The sequence below is a fragment of the Phocoena sinus genome, chromosome 2, assembly GCF_008692025.1.
Source record: "Phocoena sinus isolate mPhoSin1 chromosome 2, mPhoSin1.pri, whole genome shotgun sequence".
In the NCBI taxonomy this organism is placed as follows: Eukaryota; Metazoa; Chordata; class Mammalia; order Artiodactyla; family Phocoenidae; genus Phocoena; species Phocoena sinus.
Window position 1 is genome coordinate 164,897,622 of NC_045764.1, and position 17,006 is coordinate 164,914,627.

The following is a 17,006-nucleotide window of genomic DNA, read 5'->3' on the forward strand; positions in this document are numbered from 1 at the left end:
TGCCTAGCTTAGGGGGAGGGGGATTGAGACTTAGGGTGCCTACGATCAGAGCTCAGGCTCTCCACACTTCCCTGGGTCCTGGCAGGGTGGGGTCACCCCACAGCTGCTCAGCCAAGCAGCTCTGGGGGATTAGAGAGGCCTGCTCAAGTTCTCTCTGACTTCACATCTGGCCCCCAAACCTCTACGTGCCCTCTCCTCACGGTGGCAGGAGGGCTACTGCAGTTCCAGCCTCACCTCTCAGGTTTAAGTCCCTCAGGAGAGACCCTTTCCTTGCAGCTCCCACTCTCATTGGACCATTTCAGGTCACATGTTCATTCCCCATCCTCCGTAGAAGTGAATGCGAGATGTTAACTGGCCAGGCCTCAGTCACATGCTCCAATCCCAGGCAACATGGGGAGAGCTGGGAAAGGTGAATTCCCACACTAAAATCAGGGCTGGACCTCCTAGTTCCGAGGGCTGACCTGTCCGGGGTGGCCCCCAGGCGCCGAAAGCTCCCCACCCCAGGAACTGAGTCCTAACCTCTCTCGGGTCTGTGGGCTTTCACGAACAACACAAGCCATGGGTCCATTTAAAAATCATTTTATTATTAACTTCATCTTTCCATTTAGCCAAGTGTCTGTCATGTATAAGGAATGTCGGTAAATATTCCATTTGAAGCTTCTTTGTACATATTTCCATCGATAAATAAACTCTGAATTCACATAAAAAAGTTAAACTTAAATAACTCATATTTCCTTCTCTTGTAACAGGCCTATATTGGTAAAATATAAATATTCTTGGACTCAGGCTTTGTTCTAAGTGAGGGCAGTAATTTATCACATGGTACAATTACTGACAACAAAACCAAGAAATTGTCGGCTGGTGTCCTGGCTTGGACGAGTACTGAGGCGGAAAACAGAAAATTCACATTTGGTTTCTGGGCCAGGGGTAGGGCAGGAGTGGTGATGGTGGGGAGAGAACAGTTTTCTTTAGAGCTCTGATAAAAATAATCTGTTCTGCCACTGAATTTTAACTTTGAATATATTTTTCTACATTTGCAGATTAACTCCATGATCATTTTACTTAAAACTTAGATGTCAGCTAACAAAATATGGCACATGATCCATTTTGAACAATGTCAGTAGATTCAGAAACTATCATTGGGCTGGCAGAAACGACAACAGAAATGCACGTAGAGAGCGATGATCGGGGTTGGTTTGTTTAGTCCACTGTGGCCAGTCGCACATTCATCCAGGGCCTTCGTGCGCACACTCGACCCTCAGCGCCCAGGCGGGGCCCCCTTGGCCTGGGCAGCAGTGAGGCTGGGGTGCTGCTCAGAGCACGCGGGGGATGATGGTGAAGGGCACCGCAGGGCTGCTGGCCTCCAGCTCCAAGGCCGTCAGGAAGCACTCAGTGGCCGCCGCGTCGTTGCCCTGAGCTTGCAGGACCTCACCCAGTCCGTTCCAGACCTCGTGGGCCGTGGAGTTCACCTGCACTGCGTCCCGGAGGATCTTCTCGGCCAGACTGTAGCGGCCCAGCTGATGGAGGATCAGGGCCTGCAGAGACAGACAGACAGTCAGAGAGACTACCACTCTGCACTCCTATCTGTCCTTGAGTTTCGGCACGTTCCTTGGAGGGAGGCATGCATCTCCATTGGGCTGGGCACAACGTAAGTTCAAGTTCTTCCTGCACTTGGGGCTAAGAGTCAAAAGAATCGCTCGAACCAGGAACTGTATGAAGTTACCGATGTTCAGTCATTTTTTTTTTTTTTTTTTTTTTTTTGCGGTACGCGGGCCTCTCACTGTTGTGGCCTCTCCCGTTGCGGAGCACAGGCTCCGGACGCGCAGGCTCAGAGGCCATGGCTCACGGGCCCAGCCGCATGTGGGATCTTCCCGGACCGGGGCACGAACCCGTGTTCCCTGCATCGGCAGGCGGACTCTCAACCACTGCGCCACCAGGGAAGCCCTCAGCCATTTTTGAACCATAAAAATGGCGATTTCAAAGGGTTCACCCAGGAACGAACTGTTTGGATGGGCCATGGTCTGTACTGACTCAAGGGCGTCCTGCGTGTAACGGCGGACACTTGCCTGAACAGAAGGGTGTCTGCCAACTTTTATTTTTTTTAACCTCAAGAAATGTCATTTGTGGCCTTACTACCACAACAATTAGAACAGAGATCTCTAGCTGCTCACAGGCCTTTACCCTAACCACGCCCCCGATCTCACTGTCCCCTGTGCACTCCAGGCTCGGCCCCCGCACAGCTGTCATTTTAGTTTTAATCAGGGCGTATGTGTTGGTCCCCAAATATTTTATCATAACCGTGTTTCCAAGTTGTGCATCTCCGCAACTGATGTGTTTGTACTCTTTCATCCAACAGATACACTCTCATTTATTCAACGTCTCCCTCACGGGGGAGACATTTAGGCTGTACCCAACGAACATCTTTCCAGACAGCCCTCTGTGCTCTTTTAGACGAATGGATTTCAAAGCGTTTTTTTTTTTTTTTTTTGGCTCACGGGCCCAGCCGCTCAGCGGCATGTGGGATCTTCCCGGACCGGGGCACGAACCCGTGTCCCCTGCATCGGCAGGCGGACTCTCAACCACTGCGCCACCAGGGAAGCCCTCAAAGCGTTTTTTATAGCCCCGGAAATCTTTGGCTAAATGGAATCTTACTGCTCATGCTCACACATTATGGGTATAAACAGACAAAAAGGAACTGCTGGGGGTAGGACAAGGGGGGGGCCCAGAGTCCCCAGTGGGCTCCCCAGAGGCCCTGGACAGGCTCAGTGGAACCAGCTGGACAACCATTTGGAGACTTTTCCTTTAGGACAAATTTCCCCAAAGTGGCGTTACTGGGTCAGAGGATAAGACTCTAGGGTTCTCCAAATATTTTGCAAATGATATCCCCAAAGGGTGGCGTCACGTTTTTAGCCATCTACAGAGTTGCAGTGGTCCGTCCCCGCCCCACCCCCGCTATCATTACTCTTTATTTTTACTAATTTTGTAAGTGCAGATTGTCCCCTCGTCAAAACCTGCATTTCTTTCATAACAATTGAGGTTAAATATTCAATATTTCCCATGCCCATTAGAAGACGTGCATCTGTTACCGTAATTGTCTAAAGTCTGTTTTTGACTTTTGAGGGTTTTTTTTCTTCTGTGAACAGAAGTTTTTAGTTTTTTAAGTTGAATTTGTTGATCTTTGGTTATTTACTGATTGATTGATTGTCACTTCAAAGCTTAGGCAGTTATCCTTTCAAAGAACTGACATGCCTTGGATTCCATTTGTTGTGATCTGACTCCCCCGCCCCCGTAGTTGTCCACCTTCCCCGGCAGATAGGAAACCTCAGTGGGTCTCCTCTACGTAGCTGGACACAAACTAGCTACTCTCCCCCTCCCCTCATTCCTGTGAGGCACTGCCTTTGTCACACAGTGAATTACTGCAAGAGATGCGGGGGGGGGGGGGGCGGGGGGGGGCTTCTTAAATTTTCCGATGAGCTACACCACCTTCCTTTCACATAAGCACCGTGCTGTTTGGATTTCCTTATTCCACATTAGGATTGAACAGGTGGGATTAGAGCCCTTCCTCATCACTCTTCGCTTTCAGTGTATTTATTGACAATCTTGCCCTGTACTAGTCCAGATGAATTTTAAAAATCACTTTGTGGCTTCCCTTTGGGAGTTGAATTGTACTTGCATGAAAGCTCTAGGAGTGTGGAGAAGCCTAACATCCTTACAGTGTTTTGTCTTCCTGCCCAAGAATGTGGCCTGACTCACCGGTCCTTCAAATCTCGGCCCTGTACTTTCTTTCTGTGGCTCACGTGTGGCAGGGGTGAGCCCTCCCTGGTTTCCTCAAAGCTGTACTTCACCGGCGGGCAAGGGGCAGACCCAGGCAGTGCAGGGGCATAACGTGCAGCCTGGGCCAGGTGGGCCCACTCCAAAGGGCTCTGGCCTCCAAGATGAGCTCTTAGACGGGGTAGGAGGTGCCCTCAGCAGTCGGTGTCCAGGCCCTGAGGGCTGTCCGGCTGACCTTGCCCCGGGCTTGTGGCCCTGGGGGTGGTGTCTGAGAGCCAGAAAAGCAGCCTGACTTCCCAGAGTCGCCTGCACCTATGAGCAGCTGGCATGGGAGCCGTGAGGCCAACCCCGGAGGAGCTTGCAGTCAGAGGGGCCTGGGAGACCCACGGCCCCAGCACAGGGTGTGACGCCTCATCTCTGGGAGGGGAGCCAGCTCGGGGAGGCTCCCTGAGTGAGGAGGTAGAGGAGGCCTCAGGCCAACAGAGGCTGCAGACTTTAAGGTCAGGTCCAGCCTCCCTAAGAGGCAAACTGCATACGTGTCCTTTCTTATTAACATCTAGGTACGCTGTAACAATGTCCACCCTGGAGTCCCTGGGTACGAGTAGGTCCTGGACTGGATCTGCCAGAGCTGGGGGCTCCGGGGGGGTGGCCAGGGCCAGGCAGGAGGGTGTTCCAAGCTTCGGAACAAAAGAGGTGGCAGAAGCTAGTGCTCGCAATTAGGATTTTACTGGGTTTCTGGAATTTGCTCTCCTCAGACTGCAAGGCCTCCCTCTTCTGCAGTGAGCACTGCTGGGTTTCAGCTGCCTTCCTAGGCTGGTCAGGGTCAGGTTTGCTGGGACTACCGTGAAAGCCCCCTGTTTGTACATGAGGCCACCACAGGGAAGCACTTCCCGCGTCCACAGGGTTTTCTCCTCATGGTTCCCTCCCCAGAGCACCCACTCCCTACCCACCCAGGAGGGGATAAGGGGACAAGGGCGGACGTTCAGTGTGGACCCGGGCTTCCTGGCAGGATGAATATTAATAATGAGAGGGGCAGCGAGTGCTAACGTGTTTATGGCACACCAGGCCCTGCTCCAGGTGCTTAGCTCACCTGGGGGCTCCAGAGCAATTTCACACAGGCGTGGCCAGGACACAGAAGCACCCGCGTGCAAGGCCTGCTTTTATTGCTGCGGGGAAAGAGCGCACAGTTGAGGAGCACCTACTATGCGGCGGAAAATATGCTCACGCACTGGGTCCTCCTACCCCCATTTTGCAGGTGAGTATGCCAGGGTGCCTAGAGGCTCCAGGTCTCTTGCCCTGGCATAAGCTGCTTACTGCAGAGCCGGGCCAGAACCTGCGTCTCCCAACTCTTCGGGCCTCCCTGAAGGCCATTCGGGTGTGGAGTGCACGGTGGGGTGGGGAGTAACCGCATCCCTCTCCCGGGTGGCGCCCCCCCTACTCCGGCCCTCCGCCCTCCGTTAGAGAAAACCTGACAGCTTGACACCTGCACTTCCCAACCTCGAAGGTCAGGTGGAAAGAACGGGAGGCCACTTTCCCAGGACGTGAGGGCTATGCCTCCTTTCTTCCAGGGGAGGTTATCAGCCCCAGCTCATGCTAGAACATTCTGATTTAGCCAACAGAGAAATGAGAGTAGGGAGGAGGGTCTGGGTAATGGCAGCAAACACGGGCATTTAAAGGTTACAGAAGGAGTCCCGTCGTGTTCCTTCAACGCAAGACTTTCTCAATGCATCAAATTATTGAACACACACGTTTTCTGAGCGGCTCTACCAGGCACGGAGGCACAGATTGCGTGTCTGGCAAATGGTGATGGGGACAAGCCACCTGGTAAGCCACAAAGAGGCATGCTTGGTTCATTGGTGCAGGTGGAGAATATAACTTAGGTCCCACTGGCTCTGCTGCAGTAGAAGCAAACTCATGCTGTTTCCTTTCTGTACCCGGAGTTCTGTCTCCCCGTCGGGCACTATGCCGGACACTTGAACTTGGCTTTGGCTCATCTCCTATTTCCTCCACTTTAGACATAAGGAGACAGGTTCAGAAAGGCCAAGTGTCTTGCCCCAGGTCACAGGGCACATGAGTATGGAGCTTGCAGGCCAGCCCAGGTCTGCCTGAGGCCAAAGCCCCGTTCTCCCCACCTTGGCTTCTCATCCGCTCACTGCTGCCTCTGTCACTTTAAGAGACAAGCCCGGTGCCCCTCAGGCACTAATCCAGTTACATCTGAGCACCCGCCGTGCTGTCTCTCCCTTCCACTTTCTCTGACCCCTGACTGCCGGCTCTGTCGCTCCTTCCCACGGTTACAATGGGGCACAGCTTTTCTCCTGTTTGGGAGCATCCTGTGTATTCACTCAAGGACCGGAAGGCTCCTTGCCTCCCTTTGGTGGCCCACAGGCCGGCTGTGGCCTTGAGGCTTGGGGTGGCTGCAGCCGCCAAAGGACTGGGGCTCCTGTTAGCCGGAAGGCAGACCAATGAGATGTGGAGACCCAGGAGGACCAGGGCCTTGGTCCAGCAAGGCCCGGAGGTCACTGCTCTCAGCAGCAATGACCTGCCCCTACTCTGCTGGAGTGGGGACGAGAACCCCAGTCCTCTTGCTGGGAATTTTGTTTAGAAAGTGGCAGGCTGCTGAATCTACCCTATCTTGGGGGCTCTAGGGTACATGGCAGCGGCAAGTGTACCCCCCAAAATGCCTGCAGGAACCAGCCACTGGGCTAATCTGACCCGTCGCCCTCAGTGTTGGGCAGCTAAGGGCCTTTGTGATTCTCTAGTGTTCTCGTGGGCTTGGAAATTTCCAGCCCATTCCTGGACTTATATTCCGAATGTACGAACAGGCTACCATTTCCAGATGACCTTGAAGCTTCCTGAGCAATCTGTCTAGTGGAACTAATTCCTAAAGCTGGAGCAGCTCGGGGAGACATCAGACTTGCTAGGGGCTGCCAGCTCAGGCTTGGCCAGGGAATGAAAAATTGGCCTCTCCCCAGTGCCCCAGTGAGCCAAGAGCAGCTCAGAAATCAGTCACACGAGGAGACCAACCAGAACAAGCTCCAGCTGGGGTCTGAGTCACCGTACTGGGCCAGCGTTGCTGGCAGGTTGGCCAGAGGTGGGATGGGACCTGGACGGGCCTGGCTGTCAGGACTGACACACCTCCCGAGCCCCTCTACGTTGTGAGAGGCCTCCCCTGGCTTTGATGTGCGCTTATGCGTTAGGACCCTGCTGTCTTTTTCATTCTTCAGGCCCCCTGCTTCCTCTCTTCTGCAAAAATCAGAGGCCAAAATGTTCTCACCACCAGCTGGGGCCAACTTTCTCCTGGTACAGACCTCTGGGTTCATCCAGGCTGATTTGACAGCCCAGGTATTTCTGCAGGACACAGCCCCCAGCCCCCGCCCACCTCTCCAACCTTAGTCAGTCCCAGCCTGGCCCCCCCGCTGCTGGGGCTCTAGTCCATCTGCTTAAGTGCTGAAGGTCCCCATTCCCCCCAAAGCCCAGGCTACACTGCCTACCTTAGACAGGGCTACCCAGAGGCACACGGCTCCCAGCTCCAGCCCTCAGGCTGGCAGGAGACGGAGATTTCGATGACTGACATATATTTCATTACCTTAGTAAGTACCCCCCGTATCAAAATCACAAAAACTCACTGAGTGATTGCCCAGACCCCAGCCACGTGCTGGGGACACCGATGTGGGCAAGAAGCAGGCCTGCTTTCAAAGCTGGGGCCTGGTGACAATCCCAACACGACCGAGCTATGTGCCAGGCGCTGGGCTACGCCTCGGCCGGCGCGCCAAGGCCCTCACTCACGTCTACACCTCGGGGCCTCGGCAGGTAATGTTGGCTCCTGCCTAAGGCAGGGCGTAAGTGGCAGAGCTGAGACGTGAACGCTGCAGCCCGTGCTCCTAACACTGGGCCCTCTCCCTTTCTCTTGGAGAGGATGTGCAAACAGGCCTCCGCCTTTGCCAGCCCTGCTGTTTCTGGAGACTCTGGAGGTGGGGAGCTGTCTAGGGCTGGCCTTCTGAGAAGACGGGAACCACTGAGGAGGTAACTCATTAGTCCCTTTCTTCAGACACAAATGAAGGCAGCTTCCCAAGCTTGTAATTATTATAATCAGGTGTTTTGTACAAATAAGATCTTAGCGATGCACCAAGTTGCAAATAAGGGATTAAATTAAACTTGTTGTTTCAAATGAGACAAAATGGACTTGGCTAGTTTGAAGCCAATTAGCATCTTCCTCATTCATGTCTTTCATGCGTGTGTGAAAATAGCTGCCCAAGGACTAAACACCTTGTCCCACGCTGAGGGCACCCGTGCAGGAGCCCTGGGCAGGCTCTACTGCTGCAGCCCTGGCTCTGCGGAGACGTCTGTCCACGGTCCTGGGAGACCAATAGCCGGGCTGCAGGACTAAAAGCTCCTTGGAGATTTTAGACATCCCCGTGGTGCTCTGCCCAAGTGCCAAGTCAGCCCTTTGCTGGGTTCAAGGGCGTCTCAGACCCCTGCTTGTCCCCCTAGGCGCACAGGTACAGGGAGATAACATCGCCGCAAGATCCCCACCACAGCATGCCTTGCAGAGGGGGAAGGATTTCCCTGGCACCCGTGAGCCAGGGGCCCCATCCTGGATGGGGGCTAATGACCAGATCTGCAGCCTTTCCCAGGGCCTGGCCTGCACCTGAGCTGCTGGGACCGTTCAAGGCAAGCCAGCACCTCCGAGCTTTGGACGAGGATAGTTAAGCCTCCTCCTGGTGGAATTCCGGTTGTCAGGACCCCGGGATTGTGATGGCAGCTAAAGGAAAGCCTGTCTCCCCAGCTTGTTACTCTCGGGGACAATGACAGAGCTGCTGAGCTGGCTGCAGTCTGAGCTGCGGCTATGCTGGCTGGGGGAGGTGTGTCAGGGGGGTCAAGACACAGGCTGTGCAGGCCCTGGTCACCGCTGGTGGCTCCGGAGTTAGAGGGACCCACCAGCAGCCGGGGAAAGGTGTGGATCGCTCAGAGACGGCAGAGGGTAGGTCAGGAGCACGGGCTCTAGGCTCCCCCGAACTGGTTTGAAGCCTAGCTCCACCACTGACCTGGACAACTTCCTCTGGGTCTCAGGTGTTCTCTCTGTATAATGGGGACAAGTACTAAAATACAGGGGAGCAGCGAGGCCTAAATGAGACAGAGTTTGTAAAGTACTCAGTATGATAACCTTTGGTGAATGGTCCCCGTCATCACCATTATGGGCCTTGGCATCCCTCCTAACGATCGCGGGGCAGGGGGCGCTTCCAGGATGCCCACGGTTAGATGAGTCGTCACGGCCATCCCTGATGCCCTCCTGGCTGGCGCTCTGTAAGAGCAGGGACCGTCTGACTTGCCTTTGCTTTTGCAGCACCTAGAGCGGGCCTGGCACAGCTGAGGTTCTAGGTGAATGTCTGTTGAATGGGTGGAAGGATGGAAAAGGGGATGGTGTGGATGCTGTGTGATGGTGGGGAAGGGAGAAGCGGGCATGGCCTCTTCTAGTGCTTCTGACGAATGAGCCCCTCAAAGTTCTGGCCTCGGGTCACCCTTGTCCACACTCCCGTCAGACCCCGCTCACTCAGAGCCTTCCCCGCCTTCCGGGTGTATCAGCATGGTGGCTGAGTGGGGGAGGGGAGCAGCTCCGAGGGAGACGCTGCCCACCTCCCGCTGGAGCCCAGGGGCTGCCATGGCCTCCCCTCGGGCTGTTTGCTCACTCACCACAGCTCTGACACCGCTCCCCAAGAAAACCCCAGAACCCACCTACAGACTTTCTGGTCCTACACTCTTACAGATGAGGGAACAGAGGGCGAGAGAGGAAAAGAGGCTTGCTCAAGGCCACGACCCCTGGATGCAGAGTGGGGCTCGGCCCCTGAAGGTGCCAGGAGGAGAAGCCTGGTGGCAAGTACCCAGAGTTTTAGTTTCGGAGCCCAGTGCTTTAACACCACCCTCAACACAGCTGTATGTGCACGGCAGAGTCAGGGCTTTCTGGAAGCCTATCAGGTCCCCAAGAGGGAACAGGGACCCCACACGAGCTCCCACCCTTTCCCAGAGGCCACAGGTCGGCTGGTCTGGGGGTCAGCACCAGCTGAAACATCACATTGGGTGAGAAAACCCAGCGCGCTGCCGTCACTTCTCTTCAGGTATTTGCATTTTCCCCCTGAAGATGCAATCCATCAGAGAGAAGCAGGGTGGTAGCGGTGGTGTTCTCAAAACTATTTTTCTTTCAAATCAGAAGACCACAAGGAGACAACCGACTTGGAAAGGCTTTCCTCGGAGCAGCTCTGAATGCCAAGCCTAGGGAGGCCCGCTCTTCTCTGCAAGCGTCAAAGGCACTGTTGGTTCTGAGCACGAGCATTTTGTGGGTGCAGCGAGGGGGCAGCCCTGAGCCCCGCCCTGCTTTCCAACAACGCCTTGAAAAGGAACTGAAGTCATACTCGGATGGGGTGGGGTTGCAGCTTCTTCACCTGATTCCAGCCGCTCTGGGTGAGGCCTGGTCTACACTGGGCTCTGTTTTGTGTTTCATTTCTGTTTGCTTTGGGTGCTTAGAAGCGCGCTGGCTTGTCAGGGGCCGGAGTGTGTGTATCTTGGCAACTATGGCAGCCACGGAAGCCCCGCCTAACCCGGCCAGGAGTCCCCAAGGAGCCCCATCCTAGGGATCCTGGCTGATGCCGAGGGCGTCTGCAACCCTACCTCCTACAGCCCCTTGCCCGCTGGAGCTCCAGAGCCTTCCATAGGCCGTCAAGAGTGAGTCGAGGATGCCCTGGAGAAGGACCCCTGGGAGTTGGTGGGACTCAGTTTTCCTATCAACAGATCTCAAGTTTTGGGGAGGGGCTGGTTCTTTGCCACTTTACTCAATTTGATCCAGTTTCCCCAAAGGCCAAAGCTAGCCATTCTTGAGAACCATGTACTCATCTGAGTCAGGACACAGCAGGGCATGTGCACGGCTGCTGCAACCGTCACCTGGGGGTCTCAGAGTCCCACCTAGCCGCCCCGGTCCTCAGGTGGGGACAGAGCGTTCATGAGGCCATCTGACCTTCAGAGCAACAAAGGGCCGCCGATGTCCTCATGAAGAGGAGGGGCAGTGCTGGCTGAGCGGCTCCCGGGGAAGGGCCAGTACTGGACAGTGACCTTGAGGATGGCTCCTGACCGGGGTTGGTGGGATTGAGAAGCTGGGGGCGGGGGGAGGAGAGTGGGGACCAGGCCTCCACGGTAGCCAGACTTTTTCCACGTATTCTGGGGCTGGAGACGAGCGTTACGAGAAAACCTCCCGGCACCCCTGTGGCCTCCGTCCCCCACATCCCCCCAGCCTCCCTGCTCCGCTGTCAGAACCAAATCACGAGGTGGCTCCTTCCCCCACCCCACTTCAAGTCAACTAGGCCAAATGCCCCCATGTCCTCAGACAGGCATGGGGGTGCAGCACCCAGAGGGGAGCCTCGGCCCGAGGAGCCAGCGGTCTGGGCACTCAGCAGACACCCTGGGAGCCATGCCCTCAGCAGTGCGGTGCTCAGTATTCCAGAGCGAGGAGGGAAAGACCTCCACCCTTCCCCTCCCTCCCCCAGAGGAGGAGCAGACATGGCTGAGAGGCTGCCCACACCTTTGCTCACGAGGATGCCTGGCAGCTGCAGGAGGCTGTGCTCTCGTGGGGGCCCCTTTCCAGGTCAAATGTTTTATTTGAAGAAATGTACCTTCTGGGGACCAGGCCTTTCTAGCATTGAACTCAACTCAGAAGGAAAAAAACCTCAATTTTTCAAAAACCTCTTGTTTTTCGAAGCCAGCAGCCAACCAGCTATGGAAGCAGAAATCTTCGGGGTTGGTGCAGGGTGGGGGGGGCGGGGGGGGGTTGGGCCTCTGCTCTATGACAGAAATCCCTGCTGCAGTCCCCGACAGGCAGCCTCCCACTCTTGCTTGCACCCTCCAGTGACGGGGAGCTCACTACTTCTCCAGACCGCCCACACCGTTGGTGGGCAGTCTGAACTGTCGGTTAAAAATGTGTAGCCCTAATTAGGCTTTATATCTAATTCCTACTCTTTGATGTTTGCTGAGTCCTCTGGAGTCATGCAGAAAATTTTCCTCCCCTCCCTTTCTGCCCTATAGCCTTTCAGGCTCTGAAGAAAGCTTCCAGAATTCTCTCTCTCTCTCTCTCTCTCACACACACGCGTGCACACACACACACACACACACACACTTCAGGGCTTTAGAGGAATGGTAAACTCAGACCTCCCACCCTCCTGCCCCCATCTCACTGGCCTCTAGTGCTGAGTGCAGCGCCCAAAGGAGACCTCACTGTGGGCTCAGAAGAAGGAGCCGTTAAGCCCCAGAAAACCGCGAGTGTGGCTTTTCCTTTATATTTAAGTGTCTGACTGGCAGAATCTTACAAAGCTGCTTTCTTCCAGGATGGTGTGGAATATTCTGAAGGAGCTCATTCTACGATTAGCAGAGCAATGGGCCGTCAGGCAGTAAACACCAGCGGTGAGCGGGAGGGGGCAAGTCTGGCCTGAGCCAGAGGGCCCGTCCAGCCCCCAGTGGATGTCACACAGACTCAGGGCCCTTGGCCCCAAATTTCCTCTGGCCTAATTTCTTTGAAACTGGGGAGCTCGGCGTCAGTGCTGAAATAGCCACAGATCGTGGTGGCTTCTAGGGAACAGCCCCTCAGGGAGGAACCACAGCTGGCCTGCCAGCAGCTTCCAAGCACCGAAGACCCACAGCCTGTCGCGTCTGCAGCAGGCATTGGGAGGCCGCTCAGGCGTGTGCAGAAGGGCACGTGAGCGCCTCCAAAGGCGGGAAAGGGGGCCATGGGTGGGCACGCACGCTGTCAGGGTCACAGAGTGGGCTGAGGAACAGCATCCCAGTTCCCGGGTTCCCAGGACGGGGCTCGCTCACTTTGCTACAACCAAAGCTGTTTTTAGCTCCTCTCTCCCTTCCGCAATCTTCTTTTGAGTACAGCGATGATCCAGCACCGCGGTGTCGGGAGCTGCGTGGCGCGCAGGGCGCTCAGAGGCACAGGCCGACACCCTGGCCACATTCCCTGCTCTCTCTGGCCTGGAGGGGTTGGTTTGCCGGGGGTCCTGCCCCAGACTGAGAGCCCTCTGAGCAGGGCAGGGCTGTCATTTACGTGTGGACACATCGAGAACAGAGCCAGGCTGCTGGAAGGAGGATAAGGGGGAACATTCCAGGAGAGAAAACGTGACGCTCCCCCCTTTATAAACAACGAATGAGAAGCTCAGAGTTGGGGTGACCACTCATGGCCACACAGCGGTGAAGCACTATGACCCCAAATCGGATCCGATGCCTCCACCTCTAAAAGCTTCCCGTAAACTGGTACCTGGCCCTGCGTGTCTAGTTCTCCCTGGAGGACAGTGGCTCTCCCTGAATGGTCTGGGGTAGGCAGGCTCCTATCTGGGGGAGCCACACCGGGGAGGGGCCTTAGAGGTGACAGAGAAATGAGGAAATGGCCCTGGGAGTTGGGTCCCAGAACCCAGGTTTCTCAAGGACCAGCTCAGGGCTCTTTGCCCCACGCCAGGTTACCAGGATCTCTAGAGAGGGCACCGGGCATACAGGGAGCTTAGACGCATGCCAAGAGCCTTCTCTGGGTTCACTGGCTCTGACCCTACAGCCTCGTGGCTGGTTTGTCCAGGGAGCAATCCCCCTTGGGGGAGAAGTTCTGGGAACATGACATCCCCGTCCAGCTCTGTCAGCCTGCCTGGGCAGTGCAGGCCCTTCCTGCACGTTGTGGCTTCCAGACCATGGGCTCTCCAGACCCAGGGGACCACCAGAGCGCCTGGCCTGAGAGGGGCTGACAGCGTTGCCTTCACCTGTGTGATGTGAAGAGCGCCCACCCTACCCGGCACGCTACTCACATGGCACGGCCGTTCAGTCTGGGACGGGGGCAGCCTGGCTCCCTTCCCTGCGGTGTAACCTCAGCAGCACCCCTCCCACTGGCTGTGCTAATCTTATAACCATCCCCCTCCTGTAATCTCTGCTGGAAGATGAGCTCAGACTCCAGATTAGAGATGCGGTGTCCTGTGCCCTCGGCAGTCTCCCCTGGCCCCGACGGCAACCTGGCTGTCTAGAGCCCAGCGCCCCTTTACTTGCCCTTCAGAGTTCATGGTGTGGTGATTTTGCTAGTCAGGAAAAAAAAAGGGAGAGCTGACCTCAGTAACAGAAGGATGACATCACCTCAACATCAGTATGTCTGAGCATCTCTCTGACTCGAGCGCTGGAAGGACTAAGGAGGCGTCAGCTTCCTTCCTCCCTGAAAACCAGCGCAAAGGCAGGCTGGGAGCTGCTCTCTCTCCTTACCCCAAGTGCTGCCCCGACCCCTAGCCCTGGGGGTGGAATTACTTTTATCTGTGTCCCGAGGCCTGGGTGTCCCACACTGCAGCAGGCAGGACCCTCGGAGACCAGGCCGGCAGGCAGGGTGACAGGGGGTCCTGTGCCCGGGCAGGTGAGCTCCACACCGGCCGCAGCCTGAGGCGAGGCACTCATAAATTCAACGAGCTCGCGCTCAGAAACACCAGCGTGAGCATCTCCAGAGCTCTGCGTGGTGCACTGACCTGACTGAAGAAATGTCAGATCAAGCCAGCCCCACGAGCATCAAGGACACCCGTGAGAAGGAATCTCGGGGTTACCTCTGCACCTCAGGCTGGGCGGGGGCCCTGGCGAGGGGCGAAGGGGGGAGCTTTGGTGTCCCCAGAAAGATGTGGAGATCCTGGGCATCGTCCTTACTCTGAAGCCTGGGACAGTTCTTGGTAACGTTCCAGATAAATCTCTAGCCTCGCCTCCCTCACTCTGCCGTTTGAATCACGTGCTTTGTTGTTGCAACTATTAGCTCAGAGTCTCAGCGTGAACGGGAACGTCAGCTGCCAGCTCTGAGGAGAGAGAAAGCCACAGCTTGGCCCCAGGGCTGTGGGACCTGCCACGCCCCAGCCAATGTTTTCTGTGGGTGCTAACACGGCTCCCCGTGCCCATACTTTTCCATTGGTAATGGGCAAGAGACTCCTGGCTGACTTATTTAAACATCTCCCTGGTTGACTTATTTATAAATGATAAATAAGGGGGATATCCACCTTCCCCAACAGCAAGTCAGGCAGGAACAAGAGCAAGGGGTGGCCTGGAAGTCAGCATTTCCCCACGGTCTGAGTTACCCACGCAGTGGAAAGTTTGGTGCTAATCACCCCCGGAGGCCGAGGCCCAGCCTCCCACCCTCAGGGGAGGCTGTTGCTACTCCGGGTGTGTTTGGGAAGATGGCGTTCCTCTCGAGGCTTGTGCAGCCCGGCCAGAGAGTAAACCGGGTCCTGCTTTGGGCCAAGCCTCCCCGTGGGGTCCCAGGGCTTCCACAGGTGAGAACAGCAGCCCAGGCAGTCACCTGGCTCTTCTAGAAGCTGGTGGGAATGGGGAGGGAGACATGACCCCAGAGCCCTGGAGTGGGGAGTGGAGGTTCTCCACGGTCAGAAAGAAGATTCACAGGCCACCACCTCATTGCTGAGCTGACGAGCTTCCTGGGAGAAGCCAAGGGTGGGAGGGTCCTAGAAACTCCAGTCCCACTCCTGAGGTCCCAGGCTGAGATCCCTTCGCAACGACCCTGACCCACCCTCATCAGGCCTCTGTCCCAAACTGTCCTCAGATGGGGGGATGGGGTGGGGGAGGGTCACACCTTTGACTGGCGTGTCACTGTACGTGAGTTTGAACATTTACCACCAAACAATGAAAGCAAAAGCCGGTCCTGTTATTTCCAGCAAGAAGTCCTGGCCTTCCCTGGGCCGGCAGCTGGGGCCGGGAAACGGCACCCTGGTGGAGGGCACGCCCTCTCAGGCCAGCTCCGTGGTCCACCGCTAGCTGTCCAACTTAGGCAAAACCTTCTCTCTAGCCTCTTTCCCAACCTAGAAAATGAAGGGGTGGAGTAGATGATCTCCAGATGAAAATACTAAGGTTTGGTAGAATTTCCCACCCACCAAGTATTTTTGGAGCACCTACTACACACCTGGTGCCTATATTCTTTCAGGGCTTAAAGTTTAATTGGAGGAACAAGCAGAAAACACTACAGGGCAGACTCTTTCCTGCTGTCTGCAGGGTAACCGACCACAGCGTGAAAGGAAGGGGCGAGGGGCAGTGGCCGGCGCGGCTGGGAGGGCTTCCCGGGGGAGGAGAGGCCCAGAGCAGACTGCCCTCCAGCAGCAAGACTGGACACAAACAGGAGAGCGGCCCCGGAGGCACGTTCCCTACAGCGGCGCGGTAGCCCAGGCGGAAGAGAGGGGAGCAGGCTCTGCTCTGATTCTGTGGGGGACCTGGGGACGCTGGGGGACCTGTGTGCTCTGGAACCCGGTGGGCACTCAGTAAATGCTGCTTGACTGAAAGGCAGTTCCGGTCCCTGGCACGTACTCAGTATACTACAGGCACTCAATAGATGGCTGTGTATGGGCGTCATCTCCCCGCTCAGTCACCCACTCCAGTCTAGGCAGTGCCCACCCTAAGAAGGGTTGGCACCCTCCGTGGCACCCGGAGCAGGGGAGCAGAGGGGAGGGCTTCCAGGCCCCAGCCCTGCAGGCTCCTTGGGGATATCATGGAGAACGTCAGCTACACGACGGCCACCAGGACGCCTCAAGGCCAAGTGCTCCCGCGACCGGGCTTCCAGCAGGTCCTGCCGGGGGCTGCCCACCCGAGGCCCACCTGCTGGAGCGGGACAATGCTCCCCACCTGCCCCGCCGGGACGTGAGCGCGGTGATTTACTCTCCGCCAAGGAGGACGCGGTCACTTTGGCGAGCGCCTCCCCCGTCCCCGCCAGGGTTTGGCATGAAGAATTTTTCCATTTTTACACAGGAACAAACAGAAATGATAAGACAGTTTCTGATGACGGGAGGACAGGAATTGATAAACCTTGGAAAAAACGTTTTCCACAAATAACATGAGGACTCACCCCACGGAGTGCGGGCAGGAAGGTAGGTGTGGGCTCTGGGACCCCTGGGCCGGGCCGGGCCAGCCTGGAGGACAGAGCCCGGGGAAGCTATGCTGCAGTGAGGAAAAGAAAGACAGGCAGTTTGCTTGGACATGGGGACTTCCTCGCCTGGGCTTTTGTTATAAACGTTCTCCCCAGGGCCCTCAGGCCTTGTCCTGGGACATGCGGGGAGCAGCTGCCACCAGGAACCACGTGGCTGCCGGGGAAATGGAACAACCTGGTCCGCTCTCTCTGTTTCCACAGAGCCGAGCTCTTACCACTGACCACTTCAACACAGAGTAAACAGCATCAAGATTAGGGCCGTTTCCTC

The 17,006-nt window shown here is 56.2% G+C and overlaps 1 protein-coding gene across 4 annotated transcripts in view; it reads right to left on the reverse strand.

Moving 5' to 3' along the window:
- Positions 1 to 563: 563 nt before the first annotated feature.
- The window catches only part of TTC7B (tetratricopeptide repeat domain 7B), a 240,460-nt gene continuing 224,017 nt past the window's right edge, over positions 564 to 17,006 (reverse strand). For all 4 annotated transcript variants that reach the window (XM_032621506.1, XM_032621507.1, XM_032621510.1 and 1 more), the window contains one exon: positions 564 to 1,535. In XM_032621506.1, coding sequence (XP_032477397.1) covers positions 1,314 to 1,535 — 222 coding nt within the window. In that variant the 3' untranslated portion in view covers positions 564 to 1,313. The remainder of the gene's footprint in view (positions 1,536 to 17,006) is intronic.